The sequence below is a fragment of the Eutrigla gurnardus genome, assembly GCF_963514095.1.
Source record: "Eutrigla gurnardus genome assembly, chromosome: 19".
Lineage (NCBI taxonomy): Eukaryota > Metazoa > Chordata > Actinopteri > Perciformes > Triglidae > Eutrigla > Eutrigla gurnardus.
This window is the reverse complement of record NC_139930.1, coordinates 16,406,100-16,422,228: the sequence shown is the minus strand read 5'-3', so window position 1 is coordinate 16,422,228 and position 16,129 is coordinate 16,406,100. Positions and strand designations below refer to the sequence as shown.

The following is a 16,129-nucleotide window of genomic DNA, read 5'->3' as shown; positions in this document are numbered from 1 at the left end:
CAGCTGCAGTGCCGTCTCTCGCCGCTCGGGGGCAGCAGCGCGACATTTCGAGCCGGAAGTAGATTCTTCATCTACCGGAAACTTTGACCTACTTCAGCACAACAAACACGATGGCGGCGACGGAAGCGGAAAGAAACCACGGAACGGGCAAACTGGAATTGTATCCTTCAGAATGAGCGCCAGATTTTATCTTCGGGTTTATAGAGTTCCGTTCTGTTTATTAAAGCGAGGCCGAAGCCGTAAACCGTTAGCCTAATGCTTCTTTTAGCGCCGTAGCTAACGTTAGCTTTACTCTCCGGTGTCCTCGTTTCCTTTACTCTCCGGTGTCCTCGTTTCCTTGTTTCCTCCACTTCTCCTCCGACTCGTTCCCTCCGTCATTCACACTAAGTATAATACCTTCTAAAGAACACGAGCCCAGATAATAGAACATAGAACCACCGCAAATAGAACAAGATGGGTTGAAAATACGAAAATACAAAAGTGAAAAGTCTCTAAACAAATGGGCAGAACCAGGACTAGAACCAGGACTAAATGTTGGACAACCAGGATTAGAACCAGGACTAAATGTTGGATAGAACGAGGATTAGAACCAGGACTAAACGTTGGATAGAACCAGGACTAAATGTTGGACAGAACCAGGACTAAATGTTGGACAGAACCAGGACTAGAACCAGGACTACATGTTGGACAGAACCAGGACTACATGTTGGACAGAACCAGGACTAAATGTTGGGCAGAACCAGGACTAAATGTTGCACAGAATCAGGACTAAATATCAAATAAACAGCACTTTTACGATGCGTTTGTGTCGAGGTGGTCCTTCCTTGACCCCCCCACCAGCTCTCTGGACGTCCCCTTCCCATCGTCTGCCGAGGCCTCCGTCGCTCTGCGCTCTCTGGCGCCGGACCGCGAGCCGAGGAAGGGTGGCATCAGCAAGTCGCTGGCGGTGACCGGCAGCACGCTGTCTGTGTGAGGGGAAGACCGCTGTCACACCCATCCACCTGTACCCGACGCCACGGGGTCGATGCCCGCAGCTTCACTTAACCTCCTCTTCTTCTTCCTGTTTCAGGAAGTGGAGCGCAGACGAAGCTCGGATCCTCAGAGTGTCTGTGAACTCGTTTCTGGATCACCTGGCACTTGTCGTGGAGACCATGGAGATGTTCGGACCCCCCTGTGGCCCGTGAAGCCCGACGCCTGAGTCAGGACCACTTCCTCCTGTCATCCGGCCAATCACACGACAAGAACCACGGACGAGGATGCTTCGTTTCAGCCGAACAGAGACATGCTGGAGGTTATTCAAACTTCCTTCTCTAAAGACAATCAGCACACTGACATTCCCATCGTCCGACCAGCAGAGGGAGCCGGAGGACTAAAACACTACATTCATCCTCCTCGTTTTGTTTCAGAGCAAAACTAACATCAGATGTCTCCTTGAGCTGTGAGCTGGAAGCAACACCTTTGTGACTGACGATAACAAAGGTCTCTCTCCATTTTTTGCGATATAAATGAAGACTTTGCTGGAATCATTTCTCCAGAGTTGGACGGCTGTTAAATCTTTGTCAGATGGAATAAACGTCAGACTTATTAAATGTGGATCAATATGATTCCTTTTGACTGTCATTATTATAATGTTAATAATAACCATGTTCTGGTAAACTAGCAGAAGAAAAAGAGAAAGTTAAGAAACAACATTTATTAGATATCTCCAAATAACCACGTTTTCACATTTCACAACTTGTGTTGACTAAAGCCGACACATTCAGAATCATTCACTAAAGTAAACGTTAATAAAAACAAACCAAAACTGTCACCATCATGTCCAGACAAAATAAATACATACGACTTGTATCAGGTGTTGTAGCTATATAAATACACAAATTCAAATATTATTGTTTTTTACCCCAGAATAAGTAAAACCAACGTGTTTCATGACAGATGTGGAGCTCCTTTAAAAACATGACTGAATATATTTGATGTATTTTATGTTACTTTTTGGTCACAAATAGTTTGTGTTCCAATAAAACATCATTTTTACATGAATCGCTGAACAAGGAAGATTCACTGTGGGCTTCATCTCTAGTCGCTAGGTGCTAACCACTCAGCTTAAATATTTCAACCAGACTCCATTCAGAAAACCAGCATTTTAAAAGTAGTAAGCTTGTCGCTAGACCAGACTGTGGAGAAGCCAGAGACTGTCTGTGGTCCCCCAGAGGTCTAGATAGTAGCTCACAGTAGTCCAGAGACCAGACCAGACTATGTGGAGAAACCAGAGACTGTCTGTGGTCCCCCAGAGGTCTAGATAGTAGCTCACATTAGTCCGGAGACCAGACCAGACTATGTGGAGGAACCAGAGACTGTCTGTGGTCCCCCAGAGGTCTAGATAGTAGCTCACATTAGTCCGGAGACCAGACAAGACTATGTGGAGGAACCAGAGACTGTCTGTGGTCCCCCAGAGGTCTAGATAGTAGCTCACATTAGTCCGGAGACCAGACCAGACTATGTGGAGGAACCAGAGACTGTCTGTGGTCCCCCAGAGGTCTAGATAGTAGCCCACATGAGTCCAGAGACCAGACCAGACTATGTGAGGAACCAGAGACTGTCTGTGGTCCAAACAACAAGGTCTCTGCTGTATTTATGTCTAGATGACCTTATTTGGAGTGTTGATGGAGCAGCTACAATGTTAGCATAGCCTAGCACCCATCAACCAGACTCCATTCAGAAAACCAGCGTTTTAAAAGGAGTTATCTTGTGGTCTTGACAGACCTAACAAAGCATGACTCAGCACTTTTTACTGATCACCATCATGATGGAGTTATTTCAGCATCCTTTTCATCTGGTTATTGATATTAAATCACAGATCAATCAGGGACTTGTGGGTAATCGAACGGAAGCGTCGGTTGCCATGGTAACAGGAAGCGGAGGAACCAGGTCCACTTTTGAACTGAGAGATCAAAGACAAAGAGACAAACGGCTGCTCACCTGAGGACAGGTAAATGAAGTATGACATCATCGACAGAAACGTTTGACTGGCACCTACTGGAGGTCTGTAGCTGACGCCCACCGGCGATGGCGCCGCCCCCTCGGAGAACGCCGCGTTCTGATTGGCTCCGCCGAGACTCTGTAGGACACAAACTTGTTATTATCTTCCTCCCTTCCTTCCTTCCTTCCTTCTGTTCATCCTACCTTACCTCACTTCCTTATAAGGTATTTCCTCCGTTTGTCTGTCAATCAAACCGTCAGGCTCCATCAGCTGCTTCCTACACACACACACACACACACACACACACACACACACACACACACACACACACACACACACAGATTGTGTGTATTGGTTGTATTGATTGTATTGATGAGGTCGGTGTGAGTAAACCCGGTCGACCAATCAGCTTCCTTGTTACGTACTGGATGTGTTTCCAGGTCGGAGCGTCGGGACTCCGTCTGCAGAGAAGAGAGAAGGAATGATGCAACACCTGCTAGCATTAGCATTAGCATCAGAAGTGAGGTCGACGTGTTTACTTACAATCTGGCATCGGACCTCCGGTCACCATGGTGATCGCTAGGTGAAAACAGGAAGTAGCTCAGAGAGAGAACTGACGACAGAAAACACAAGTGTATATATATATATATATATATATATATATATATATTACTGTTTCTATATTTTTATCACCGGCTCTTTCTTCTCCTACGTTGCTCGCCGTTATTCGTCATCTTCCGTGACTCGCTGCCACTGCTGGTGTTGCCATGGGAACGAGATCTGCAGACACATCAGACAGAAACCTGACAAAATCCTACAACTTTAACGACATTTAACCGTTTCTTTACTAAATTTTTAAACTTCAAAGTTGATTATTAATTATTAAATTTGACGGCGCTCATCATGTATTTTACAATGTTTGAAGAACAATTTGACTTTCACGCCCGAAAAACCGTCATAAAACGTATCGACTTAAACGAAAGATGCAATAAATCATAACTGTTCACCTCCGCCGCTGCTCTCTGATTGGTCGATCTCCATCCAGGCTCTTGCTCCGCCTACAGGCCAAAGACCACATTAAACAAATCCACCTTAAAATGCATGAAACATAAATAACAGGCAAGTTAAATCAGTTTAATCAATTAAATCTGTCAGGATTTTAAGACTTCTTTGTTTTGTGAAGAAGAAATTGTTGACACACGTTTTGTTTTTATTATTTTAAGGTCCCTCGTGTCCTTCTTACCGCTGTGGTACTCCTCCTGCTCCGTCTTCTTCGTTGGTGTTCGGAGGAAACTTTGGGTTGAAAAGGCCGCTGGAACCGAATCACAAAACCACAACACATCTAATCTGTTCCTCAGAGGTCATGTGACCGGTACGAAAGAAAATGGTGACTATTGTTGGTTGTCACGGTGACAACACACGCCAGTGGGGCTGTAGAGTGAGGTCAGAGGTCAGCAGGAAGAGAGAGGACGCAGCTCTGGAGATGGATGAAAGGATAGTTAGCTAGGTAGCTAGTTAGTGTGGTAGCTAGTTAGCATGGTAGCTAGTTAGCGTAGTAGCTAGTTAGCCTGTCCTCGAGTCGCTACGGTAACGGTGCTCAACAGATCTGATATTCTCTAATATTCTATCATCTGTGTTTGATTATATTAGTTTCTTCAACACTGACGTTTTGTTTTTTACCTCAGAGTGCTGTTTTCCCAGGGTGCACTGGGCTTCACATGGTCCCGCTCAGCCCCGCCCTCCCACCTGCAGGTCCATGACAAACTCAGTCACGTGATCACATGACGTCAAAGTGTTTTAAATCCAAGCGAACTGCTCTCACCTCTGACCAGCAGAGGGCGCCGTCTGCAGTGCCGCCGGGCCACCCGCTATCTGATTGGCTGCCGGGGAAGAGGCGGGGCCAGGCAAAGAGTTCAGAAAAGTAAAAAAATAAACAAAACAAGACAAATGTTTAAATTAAATATTAAGTACAAATCGCAATCGTAAATATATTTCAAACATGTTAATTATATCAAAATGAAGAATCAAATAATCTTAAATACAAGATTTAAGATTTATTTATTTGTCAAATCTTATTTGTAAGGAGACAAAAGTAATTTCATATTTACATAAGCTTGTTTTTTTAAAAGTTTTGTTTCTCAGCAGTCCAACATTCAGCCGAGGGAGAGAGAGAGTGGGCGAACGAGCAACACTACACATGACAGAGAGAGAGAGAGAGAGAGAGAGAGAGAGAGAGAGACCCAGAATAATTAAACATTTTATTCTTCCTCGAGTCAACGTTTATAAACGTATTAATAAATAATGAGGTTAACGTGTTTTAATAACTTGTTTACCTGCGTTTCAGTTTGCATGTCAGCGTGTTCACGTCGCCCATCCTGCACAGAGGAGAGTTAGTGTGTGTGTACCTGTGTGTGTGTGTGTGTGTGTGTGTGTGTACCTGTGTGTGTTTGTGTGTGTGTGTGTGTGTATATGCGTGTATGTGTGTGTGTCTCTCTGTGTGTGTGTGCGTATGTGTGTGTGTGTGTGTACCTGAAGAAGGTGTGATGTTCAACACAACATCTCCACAGACGTTTACAGTCGGATCGATGAGATGTCTGAAAGTAGAACGACGTCTCTGAACCCTGAAACACACACACACACACATAAAGACACACACACACACACACACACACACACACACACATATAGACACACACACACACACACATATAGACACAGACACAGACAGACACACACACACACACATACAGACACAGGTACACACACATATAGACACACACACACACACAGTGTTAGCATTAGCGTTAGCGTTAGCGTTAGCATCAGGCAGAACTCACATTTCTTCCGGCGACTCGGAGCTCAAACGTCTCGTCTTTGAAGTGAAGTTTGGTGATTCTCTGCCTGAAGAAAGCAGTCACATGACCACATGACAGGTCACATGACCACAGCAACAACAGAAGGTTGTTTTTTATGTTAAAGGGTTAATATTTGGAGTTCCTACCAGAGATACTTTCCCACCATCACTTTGTTCTTGTAGACGACGACGCCCTCTGGTGTCGGACCCAGGAAGTACTCCGTCTGCTTCTCGCCCTGCAAAGGATCATGGGAGTGGAGTCGCAGAAATAATTACACATGGCCTTTATAAATGAGGCCATTTACACATAAACTCAAACGTTTTTGAATGTGATACTGAAACTAAATGTCACGTTCTTTAAATAAATAAATATATATTAGATTATTAATAACTAGATGAATGATGAATGAATAATAATCTCACGTAGACGACGAACAGAGAGACTCCGAACATCTGCAGAGAGCTGCAGAGAGACAGGAAGAGAGACTGAGCCTGAGGACAAGAGACACCGCTGGACAGGGAGAGAGAGAGACTTATGTTAACATATTTACACATATTTACATATATTTACAAACATATAATACTTGATGGGGGAGTGTTGTAAATGTGTTTTATTCAAACAAATAAACGCTGGTTACCGGAGGGTTCTGTAGATGGGTTTTACTTCCTGGTTCTCCTCTGGTGGCTCCGCCTCCTTTTGGTCACCTCGCTCCGCTGAAGGAAGTCAACATAAATAAATAAATAACTTTAAAAAGGACATTGAATAACTGCTAACTGTTTTGTTTGTTCCATGATTTTTATTCAATTTTATTTACATTTTTATCGTTAGGTTTAAATATTTTTATATTATGGTTTGCATCTTTTTAATTATTTTTATTTGACACTCAAAATAACAAAAACAGCAAAAGAACACGTTTTCTATTGTTGGAATAATAAAGTAGAAAGTGTTGATGGTTTCTAAATCAAATGATGACAGTTGTTTCTTATCATATATTATAATATTAAATAATAATAATAATAATAATAATAATAATAATAATAATAATAATAATGTGTTCATCGAATAATAATAAATGAAATCAGCTCTCTGAAATAATTATTAATTTGTGATTTAATTAATTTGTAAATTTACCATGAAGCTGTTGTTTACAGTGTGTTTGATAGTTGTTCATAAATAATGAATAAGAATGTGTTAATGTTTTTTAAAAATATAAAATAAACAATCAATGTCAGATGTCATTAATTCTTTCGTCACCCTGCAGCGTCAGAGCGGAGAGGCGGGGCTTGAGGTGGGCGGGGCATGGCAGACGACCCTGACGGACGTCCTGACGCACCTGCAGGTAAAACTGATACCTGACAGAAAAGACACGTTATATGGAGTCCGGGAGTGGGAAAAAAAAGAAAACAAATGTGGAAATATAGACGAATAAATGTTGATCGACAGCTGGGCCTTTCAAAGAACAGCAAAAGTAATAGTGAAAAGAACACGATAAAATAAAATAAATACAAATATTTATTATTTCAAATTAACTCATTTAAATAAATGCAGTCCCTGAATCAAATTTAGATAATATTATAAAAACTAAAGAAACATTGTTTTAACTTTACCGTGTAGTTTCCTCCTTCAGCTTGGACGGATGGACATAAAACTTAACGCCAAAGTAGAAAATGTACGGAGGCCCAACTGTGACAAAACAGTTAAAAAGAGAAACATATTTTCTTCATCAAATGATAATATAATATAATATGTGTTAATCGAAAAATAACACATGAAATCAGCTGTCAGAAATAGATTAATTTGTGATTTGATTAATTTTTCATGAATTTGTTGCTTACAGTCTGTTTGATAGTTGTTAAAAAATAATGATTGAGCTATAAAACATGTATAAATAAATCCTTTAACAAACAATAAGTGTTGCTGGTGTTTTCTCTGAAATTAAAGTCCCAGTCGGCAACATTTTTTGATCATATTCACTGAAGCCGACACTATGCTCTGATAGAACAACATCAATCATCCGGTTTTAGAAAACAACGCGCGCCTCTACGTGCAGTAGAGCCTGTTGTTTGTTTTGCAAAAGATCAACACGGCCCGGATCATCCTGTCCAATCAGCACGCAGGGCTGTGTTGTGCACACACAGAGCCCCTCCCCCCTCGGGTCGTACCACTATCACAGGGGGGAGGCAGAGGGAAGTAGCAACAAGCTTCTAATTCCTCGGTTAAAAACCAAAACGAGGAGCTTGTGGTCGTGGAGGAGGAGCGTGAGAGTTGTAAACATTCAAAATCTGACAGAGTGCCCTGATCCGCCGGACTTGCCGACTGGGACTTTAAAGTTGATTTGAGTTGATTATTAGTTTGCGATGAGTGAAACTCACCGAGGTCTCGATGTTGTGAAAGAGTTTTGGACGGATCCAACCAGTGCTGTCAGAAACATAAACAGCTTCATTATTATAACTCATGACTTCTTGTCATATTTCTGTTGTTTTGTTTTCTCACCGTCAGCTGTTGTTTATCGCAGAACCTCAAACCGAAGAAGTCGACTTCAGTGACGTTCAGGAGAGAAAACACCCGCTGCAAGATGGCCGCCGCCTTCCACGACCTCTGAGGAAGAGGAGAAGATTTCCTCCGTCGCAAACGTCCGGCCAGCAAAGACGACACATGACAGACGGGAAGCGCTCGCTCACCTTGATGCCTTGCTCGGCCGTGAGCATCATCTTCCTCTCGTCCAATAGGAGCACTTCTCCATAAAACTCCTCCCAGTTGCCACGGAAACAGGCCATGGTTACTTACGAGACCGTTTGTGCCGGTGTGAAACGACCCTTTAAATAATTATTTACAGCGACACTCAGAAGCACAAACCGGCCTTGGCCACCAGGGGGCAGACATCGACCTGGCCACTAGGGGGCAGACGTCGACCCGGCCACCAGGGGGCAGACGTCCAGCCAGCCACCAAGGGGCAGACGTCACCTCTTCCTGTCTTTGTCTTCCTGTCTTTGTCTTCCACTGGAATGATAATCTGTAGTTGAAACAAAAACACAAAGTAGTTAAACAGATGTTTTCTTTTGCTCGAGGATGAAATATGACGTGTTATGGAAGAAAAATAGAGCAAAAATATAATATATAATAAAATGGATTTAACATGTTGACAAGAAATAAGTATGTGGCTTCATCCAATATTCAGACAAATTATCACAATAAGATACTTCATCATCTGCATATTAAAAAAACATTTAAAAAACAATTAAATAAATTAAAAAAAATAATTGCATTAATGTCAGTAAGCCTGGGGAAGTTTCTTTTACCCTTAACTTTCTAATCCATATCTTTAAATATCGTTGTCCTGTTTAGTCAAATAAGAACAGGATTTTCAAAGTAAAACTATTGGAGTGAATGTGTCTGGCCTTCAGAATAAAATCATCCAATCACAACTGAAGAACTGAAATGTAGCGTTTAAAAGTCACAGTGGATTAATGAAACAGACTGATATGAAATAAAATAAAACACCTGAATCAATTGTTTATTTATTAATTTGTAATTATGTTGATTTTCCTGCATTTATATTAAATCAATCCATCGTATAAATATGATAAGATTGGTAAAACAATGAAGTCTAATATGATAAACGTCTGTATTGTTAATTAAGTGACTCATTTCCTGTGAATGAAACCCTGAGTTGTGTCTGCAGGCTGAACGATCCATTTTTATCACATCGATCGTGAATCGATTATTGGAGCTGAACGACGTTCAACCTGAAAATATCAAAGTGAAGAAGAAGAAGAGTTTCCTCCTCACCTGCTTCTCTTCTTCTGCAGATCCACTTTGTGTTGATTTCCCTCGTCTGGCTCCTCGCTGCGCTGTTGTTCCGTTACCATGGAGACGACGTCCTCCTCGCCCCTCCCCCTCCTCTCTCTCATTTACTTTTTTTTTATTCTCTATATTTTCATATAAACTTTCTCTTTTCTTTTCCAACCGCCGGCATTACTTTGGTCATTTTTGTCACTTTGACAAAACCGAAAAAATATCAAATATTTTCAACTTTATTTGAAAGGTTTTTATTAAAATAAGAATCTGAGATTGTCATTGTGAACTTTTATAATATCTTCCTTCCTCCCCTCATTACACTATTATTATTTTAAATATGTTCATGATAAATTCATTAATCAAAGTTTTCACAATAAAAGCCTACATATAAGCAGGAGGCTGCAGGCTGAGAGTTTAACAAACACAATATATATATTTCACACAATTTCAGCACATTTCAATCATTTTTCCATCAAAATATTTGTCCATATAAAGCTTTGAATCAGAGCTGATTTCAAATATTACAAACATGATAGATCAATAAATACAAACCATTTTCATTAGAATATTTCAGTATAAATGAGCTTGATTCCAGGTCAGATATTAACATTAATAATATTAACTCATTTTAGTTGATAAAACTGAAAATAAATTCCATCCTGATTCTCAACATCAAGTGACAAAAAACAAGATAAATCTATAAATGTACAATTTTATATTAATCTTCAAAATAAAAGTAATTTCGTCAAAATAAGATAAAGTTCTATCCTAACCTTCAAAATAAAAGCCAGCAGGAACGCACAACACTATGAGGTCTTTCATAATAAAAGTTCTTCATGCAATTCACACAGACTTCCTAATGAACTTCAAAATAAATTACACATTGTTACAGCCTTCAAAATAACAGTCAGAAGGAATAGGAAATATTTTTGCTACCTTCAAAATAAAAGTCTGCCATTTAGAAACAATAGGCGTACCATGAAATTCCAAACAGATCATTATCCGTCTCCTTCTTCCTGTCGACTTATATCCCCTTTTATATATATATATATATATATATATATATATATATATATATATATATGTGTGTGTGTGTGTGTGTGTGTGTGTGTGTGTGTGTGTGTGTGTGTTTGTGTACTCAATTAAAATCCATTAATAAAACAATAAATTAATCATATAATCAATGAATAAATTGAAAACAGATAATGAGAGAGGGTCCATCTACTGTGACAGGCTGCTGAGGCTCCGATTGGTGGAGAGGAAATTACCCATGAAGCTCGGCACCTGCAGGCCCGTTGTTATGGCGATACCACCGCACCAAACCTGCAACACACATTTACTTCTGTTTAGGACTGCAGTGTGGTGAAGTAGTACTGTTTAGTAGTATGTGTGGTAGTACTCTGTAGTAGTACTGTGTAGTATGTAGAATGTGTGGTAGGATGTAGAATGTGCAGTAGTATGTGTAGTAGTTTGTGTAGTAGTACTGTTTAGTAGTATGTGTAGTAGTACTCTGTAGTAGTATGTGTAGTAGGATGTAGGATGTGTAGTAGTATGTGTAGTACTGTGTAGTAGTATGTGTAGTAGTAATGTGTAGTAGTACTGCAGTACTGACGGTGAAGGCGGGGGCAAGCGGCTGGCTGAACTTTGTTTTGAAGGAGTGAAGAAGACGAAGTCCGTCGACGTCGATGAACGATAAATCTCCTGAAACACAGATAATGACATCACTTCCTCTGCTTTCAGTCATGTGACTTCAGGTGAAACAGGAACAGGAAGGAACAGAATCAATTCATAGAATGTAATAAAAACTTGTTTTGCGGTACCGTTGTCGTAGTCGCAGTAGATTCCGATTCGCTGAGGCAGCGGCCAATCCAGAGCCTTCGCTCTGTTGTTGTGCTTCGCAGAGAGAGAGCTCTGCAGCCATTGGCTGGCGTGGAGACACCACGAACCAGCACTTTTCCCTAATTGGTCAAAGCGTCCGAGGCTGGGCCGGTAGGCCACGCCCACACTGAAGGACTTCCAGTCAGCGAGGGGGCGGAGCTCCCAGTAGTGACAGCCACCCATCATCTCCTGGTCGCCTAGGAGACAGAGGAACAGCCATCCCATTTATAGTGTAATGTTTGAGAATTTGAATCCTAAAAAATGTCTATAATAAAAACCAGAGGGTTGCAACCTTCAAAATAAAAGTCTCCTCTTGTTATAAATTTCAAAATAAAAGCCAAAATAAAAGTCTTTATTTTAAATAGAACTTATGTTCAACATTCATTGGCATTAGTTGTAGTATGGATGTGCTTAGTGTAGAAGTACTCGAGGTGAAGTACCCAGTACTGTGTACGACTCGCCAGCAAAGCGGTCGCGTCCTGCTCGGCTTCCTGCCGTCTTATTGGGCGAGGGCGTGGCGCTCCGGCAGCTGTCAGGATGCAGAACGGTGTGAGAAGTTAAACGTCTCAAAGAGGAACAACAACGAGGTGAAACAGCCAATGAGGTCGTGCCAAAGCGATGATGCAGCGGAGAGAAGGATGAAAAATGTCAATAAAACAACATGAAATAAAATAAAACTAATTCTCATTAAAACAGATTTAAACACACATTAGAATAAATACAACTCTTTAACAGAAACCACTTGAACATGTTGAACCTGTTTGAAAACACAAACAAAAACACATTTTTAACCGAAGTCAAGAAAACGAGATGCGACTCAGAAACGTGAATCTGAACCCGGGAAATAAAAACGCTGACGCACGTCGGCAGTGATGTGATTTGGCTGCATGAAGCGAGAAATGGTGGATGGAGAGAGTGATTGGTGACGCGGTGGTTGCTAGGCAACCAGTCAGCGAAGATCTACCTGAGTGTGTCGGAGGGGACGCGGTACGGAGACTGCAGAGGGACAAAAAGGTCAAACACACAAACACAGCAGCAGAGATTTAAAACGTGAGATTTAAACCAAACAACCGCAACTCCCATCAGTCCCTCTTTGATGACATCATCAGTGACTCACCTGCTTTTATTTTCTTTCCCTCTCAGGCGGGGGTCGTGACCTTTGACCCCCTGCGGCTCCCAGGTCACCGTGTCGCCCTGAACCTTCAGCTCAGCGTGAGCCGTCGCCACGTCAAAGCCAAAGTTATACGCTGCGACAAAACAAGAAGTGATTAATGTAATAAAAATAATAATTATTATTAAATAAAACATTCATGTAATCACCTCTGGTTTCTATGGCAACGGGCTCACAGAACTCTCCAGCAGCAGCTTTGTTTCTCGCTCGAACTCGAACGACGACGAAGCGAGAATCAAACTTCAGACCTGAAACAGAAAACTTTCAATTAAACATTTAGTAGGCTACATGCTAACATCACTAGTACAGTGTTGATCACCATAGCTAAGTGTGTTAGCATGCTAACATTAGCCTATTAGCAGTAAACACAGGACCCCCGCGAGGCTGATGGAACGTCCTGAAACGTGACCTCTGACATCTCACCTGAGATGATGACCCGTGTCTCTCTGATGTCATGGATTTTTTCCCAGCATGCCTCTCCTGCAGCTCTCAGCGAGCTGTCCCGGTTTGTTTTACGGTATTCGAGTTCGTAGCGTTCGCTTCGTCTGCCGACACCTTCGCCATCGCCGTCGTCCTCATCGGCTGGTTGCCAGGTAACCGTGATGTTGTTGTCATGAACGACGCAGCTGGAGACATCGATCTCTGGAGGTCTGGGAACTGTAAACAACCACAAAGACGTGAACATGTTGTCATGGAAACGGTCTCTGTGATATACTGTAAAATTAAAATAATAACATGAACAAAATCTAACTGATAAAAAAAAGAAGAGGAGCGACTCACCTGGCAGGAAGTGAAGTCGTCGGAGCGCCGCGCTCTCGCCGCTGAAGTCGACGGTGAACTGCGACATGTTCTCCGACACTGCCGGACGAGTCGTCAGCCGGAACGCTGGAGCCATGGTTACCCTGGCAACAAGGGTTTCGGCAGGGGGCGGGGTTAACTGTGGTTAGTTTATTAATCTGAACTGTGATTGGTTTAAACCGTTAGTGTGTTAGAAGGAATGAGTGAAGGACAAAAGAAAAGATTTTAGAAAACATAAAAAAACAACATGAAATCAAATTAAAAACAAACAGAAAACAAAAATGAACATTAAAATTGGAACTGACGGTAAACAGGATAATTGTGAAAACGAATTATAAAACTGGCCAATCTATTACAATAATTGACATAAATAAACGTGAACTCATGTTAATTTTATTAATATTCTCACAGTTTAACGATGAACCAACCTTTCTTTGATTTGTTTTGCAGCCTGAAAAAGAAAACAGATCAAAAGAAACTTTAAATATTATTAAAAGTAATTTCAGCATCAAATGAACTAGAAAGTGTTTTTCTTCTTCTACTATCGTCCCGTCCTACCGTCAGGAACTCTTCTTCGTTGGTGATGGTCAGCGTCTGGTTGGCGAAGTCGAGCAGCTCGCCACACGAGCGCAGAGCGGACGTTCCCTCGGCCAGCTGCGTCTGAAACATAAGACCAACAACACTTGCAGACCGACGGTTTCATCTTCTCTTTAGAGGAATATAGATTCTAAAAGTCACAAACTATACGGGAGCTTTTTATTTTATAAAAAAAACGGCAAATAATTAAATCGTGGGTATTTTTAAATATTAGACACAATAAAAGATATCACGTAAAATACAACATTAAATTGAGAAACCAAAATCAAATAAGTTTCTTTACCCGTAGCTCCGCCTCTTTCCTCTGCTTCTCTTCTTTAATGATGTCACGAAGCACCGCCCCCTTCTCCTCCAGGGTGGAGCTTAGCTGTTCAAGCTCCGCCTCCAGCTCTGACATAACCTGAAATGACGCCTCCTGATCGGATGGACAAAATTGTAATTGAGTTATTTTGTCTTTTTTACCTTAATTAGTCCCCCCCATCATCCTCTCTAAGCCCCGCCCCTTTGGTCAATATCAGCCAATCAGCTGCTGACCTGCAGTCCTGTCATTGTGGTGTCGACTGTTTCCAGGAAGTTTTGGAGTTCTTCATTCTTATTGGCTAAGGTGCTGATGATCCTGGACAGAGCTTCCTGTTGGAGACAAACAACGTTTTAAACATTAAAATAAAATAATAATATAATAATAAAATGTCAGTCGATTTACAGATGAGTCACTTTTGACTTTACTAATAATGTTCTAATCATAATCATTTCACAGTGGTGAAGATACACCACTTACACCACTGTGTGTCCACTGATGACTCACTCAAACATATTAATATCATCAGTACTGCAGGATCTAGCAGAGTACTGCAGGTAGTAGTACACACTGTGACGGAGGTCGAGTTACACTGACACAGAGAGGTCGAGTTACATAGAGAATTAACGAGGTCGAGTTAGCTGAGGAGAGAAAACATCTGAACACGTTTTAATAAAGTTCAGAAGAAGAAAAAAACATGACGTTCACTGTGATAGAGACTCTATCAGAGAGTCTTATCTGTAAATCCCTCATTCAAAGTGATGCTGACTCGACCAGAGAGGGACTTTGGCTGCTAACAGCTAACAAGCTAGCTAATCCTCTCTCTCTCTTTTGTTGTCAGCGGATAAATCACGTGATGTTATTGATCATCGATTCGATTCTTACCTTCTGAGTGTCCATCATCTGAGAGAGAGCGAGAGAGAGAGAGAGAGAGAGAGAGAGAGAGAGAGAGGGGAGAGGGAGAGAGAAAGGGGGGACGGACGCATTGACAGGAAGTAAAGTCACACATCACAGCCTTATTTCCTGTCTGGAGTGTCACAATAAGAGTCATAGGACTGGGAAGTGTATAAATGAAGAACTTCCTCTCCGCTCGAAAAACTGCACTAATGGCTGCCAGTGACGCAGCACAGTGAACCAGTAGATGTAGTCTGGCAATAACTCCTGAATTTGGGATGAATAAAAGGAGGAGGTGCAGTGTACTAACAGCTCCACTGGAGGAGGTGCAGTGTACTGACGGGTCCAGTGGAGGAGGTGCAGTGTACTGACAGGTCCAGTGGAGGAGGTGCGATGTACTAACAGCTCAACTGGAGGTGGTGCAGTGTACTAACGGGTCCAGAGGAGGAGGTGCAGTGTACTGACAGGTCCAGTGGAGGAGGTGCGATGTACTAACAGCTCAACTGGAGGTGGTGCAGTGTACTGACGGGTCCAGTGGAGGAGATGCGATGTACTAACGGCTCAACTGGAGGAGGTGCAGTGTACTAACAGGTCCACTGGAGGAGGTGCAGTGTAACAACATCAACAGGACTCTAAGAGTCTTCATCAAGATCTCAACGGGACTGAGGAAGACGAGTCTAGAGTCCAAGTCCCGGTGCCGGTCTGCATAGACCTGAACCCCCAGACCTTCACTAAGAGGTGATTCTCCCGTTGATCATCAATAATCTAATTATGTTAACATCAAATATCCCATATTAGATATTACAGCTCAGATGAATCACATTATTACTTCCTTTAGATCCAGTCATGTGTTCTGTCAT

The 16,129-nt window shown here is 41.8% G+C and overlaps 3 protein-coding genes across 5 annotated transcripts; 1 reads left to right on the top strand and 2 right to left on the bottom strand.

The window, feature by feature from the left end:
- Positions 1–39: 39 nt before the first annotated feature.
- Positions 40–1,612, top strand: lage3 (L antigen family member 3). Its single transcript, XM_084035719.1, has 3 exons — positions 40–160; positions 841–969; positions 1,070–1,612. The coding sequence occupies exons 1-3, from the start codon at positions 111–113 to the stop codon at positions 1,182–1,184; spliced, it is 294 nt and encodes a 97-aa protein (XP_083891845.1). The 5' UTR covers positions 40–110; the 3' UTR covers positions 1,185–1,612.
- epb41l4a (erythrocyte membrane protein band 4.1 like 4A) lies at positions 1,362–9,696 on the bottom strand. Of its 3 annotated transcripts, none has more exons than XM_084035717.1 (23): positions 9,625–9,696; positions 8,517–8,848; positions 8,329–8,433; positions 8,208–8,253; positions 7,443–7,518; positions 7,090–7,187; positions 6,473–6,548; positions 6,258–6,345; positions 5,982–6,070; positions 5,818–5,881; positions 5,510–5,601; positions 5,314–5,355; positions 5,089–5,171; positions 4,803–4,860; positions 4,661–4,726; positions 4,224–4,292; positions 3,988–4,038; positions 3,674–3,760; positions 3,524–3,559; positions 3,406–3,441; positions 3,189–3,257; positions 3,038–3,118; positions 1,362–2,941 (listed from the first exon to the last, which is right to left on the bottom strand). In XM_084035717.1, exons 2-23 carry the CDS (start codon positions 8,610–8,612, stop codon positions 2,863–2,865), a joined length of 1,587 nt encoding a protein of 528 aa, XP_083891843.1. In that variant the 5' UTR covers positions 8,613–8,848; positions 9,625–9,696; the 3' UTR covers positions 1,362–2,862. The 3 variants fall into 3 exon arrangements, 2 of the variants coding, with proteins under 2 accessions (XP_083891843.1, XP_083891844.1); XM_084035718.1 differs by having other exon boundaries at positions 5,818–5,877; positions 5,999–6,070; XR_014598943.1 differs by lacking the exons at positions 1,362–2,941; positions 3,038–3,118 and having other exon boundaries at positions 3,674–3,783.
- Positions 9,697–10,742: 1,046 nt separating this feature from the next.
- On the bottom strand, positions 10,743–15,546 carry fsd1l (fibronectin type III and SPRY domain containing 1-like). The gene is made up of 13 exons (XM_084035257.1): positions 15,261–15,546; positions 14,612–14,707; positions 14,361–14,492; positions 14,039–14,140; positions 13,909–13,931; positions 13,463–13,584; positions 13,106–13,339; positions 12,832–12,930; positions 12,629–12,758; positions 11,952–12,040; positions 11,454–11,708; positions 11,246–11,334; positions 10,743–10,956 (listed from the first exon to the last, which is right to left on the bottom strand). Exons 1-13 carry the CDS (start codon positions 15,276–15,278, stop codon positions 10,855–10,857), a joined length of 1,491 nt encoding a protein of 496 aa, XP_083891383.1. The 5' UTR covers positions 15,279–15,546; the 3' UTR covers positions 10,743–10,854.
- Positions 15,547–16,129: the final 583 nt, after the last annotated feature.

Bases quoted from the DNA above. Each gene is read 5' to 3' on its own strand.
- lage3 (XM_084035719.1), top strand. From the start codon at position 111: ATGGCGGCGACGGAAGCGGAAAGAAACCACGGAACGGGCAAACTGGAA. The intron at 161-840 runs GTATCCTTCAGA...CCCCCCCACCAG, and splicing joins GGAACGGGCAAACTGGAATT to CTCTCTGGACGTCCCCTTCC. The intron at 970-1,069 runs GTGAGGGGAAGA...TTCCTGTTTCAG, and splicing joins ACCGGCAGCACGCTGTCTGT to GAAGTGGAGCGCAGACGAAG.
- epb41l4a (XM_084035717.1), bottom strand. From the start codon at position 8,612: ATGGCCTGTTTCCGTGGCAACTGGGAGGAGTTTTATGGAGAAGTGCTC. The intron at 6,071-6,257 runs GTGAGATTATTA...GATCCTTTGCAG, and splicing joins TCTCTCTGTTCGTCGTCTAC to GGCGAGAAGCAGACGGAGTA. The intron at 3,560-3,673 runs GTGATAAAAATA...GTTTTCACCTAG, and splicing joins CGTAGGAGAAGAAAGAGCCG to CGATCACCATGGTGACCGGA.
- fsd1l (XM_084035257.1), bottom strand. The intron at 14,493-14,611 runs GTCAGCAGCTGA...CCATCCGATCAG, and splicing joins CCACAATGACAGGACTGCAG to GAGGCGTCATTTCAGGTTAT. The intron at 11,335-11,453 runs GTACCGCAAAAC...TCTGTGTTTCAG, and splicing joins CTACTGCGACTACGACAACG to GAGATTTATCGTTCATCGAC.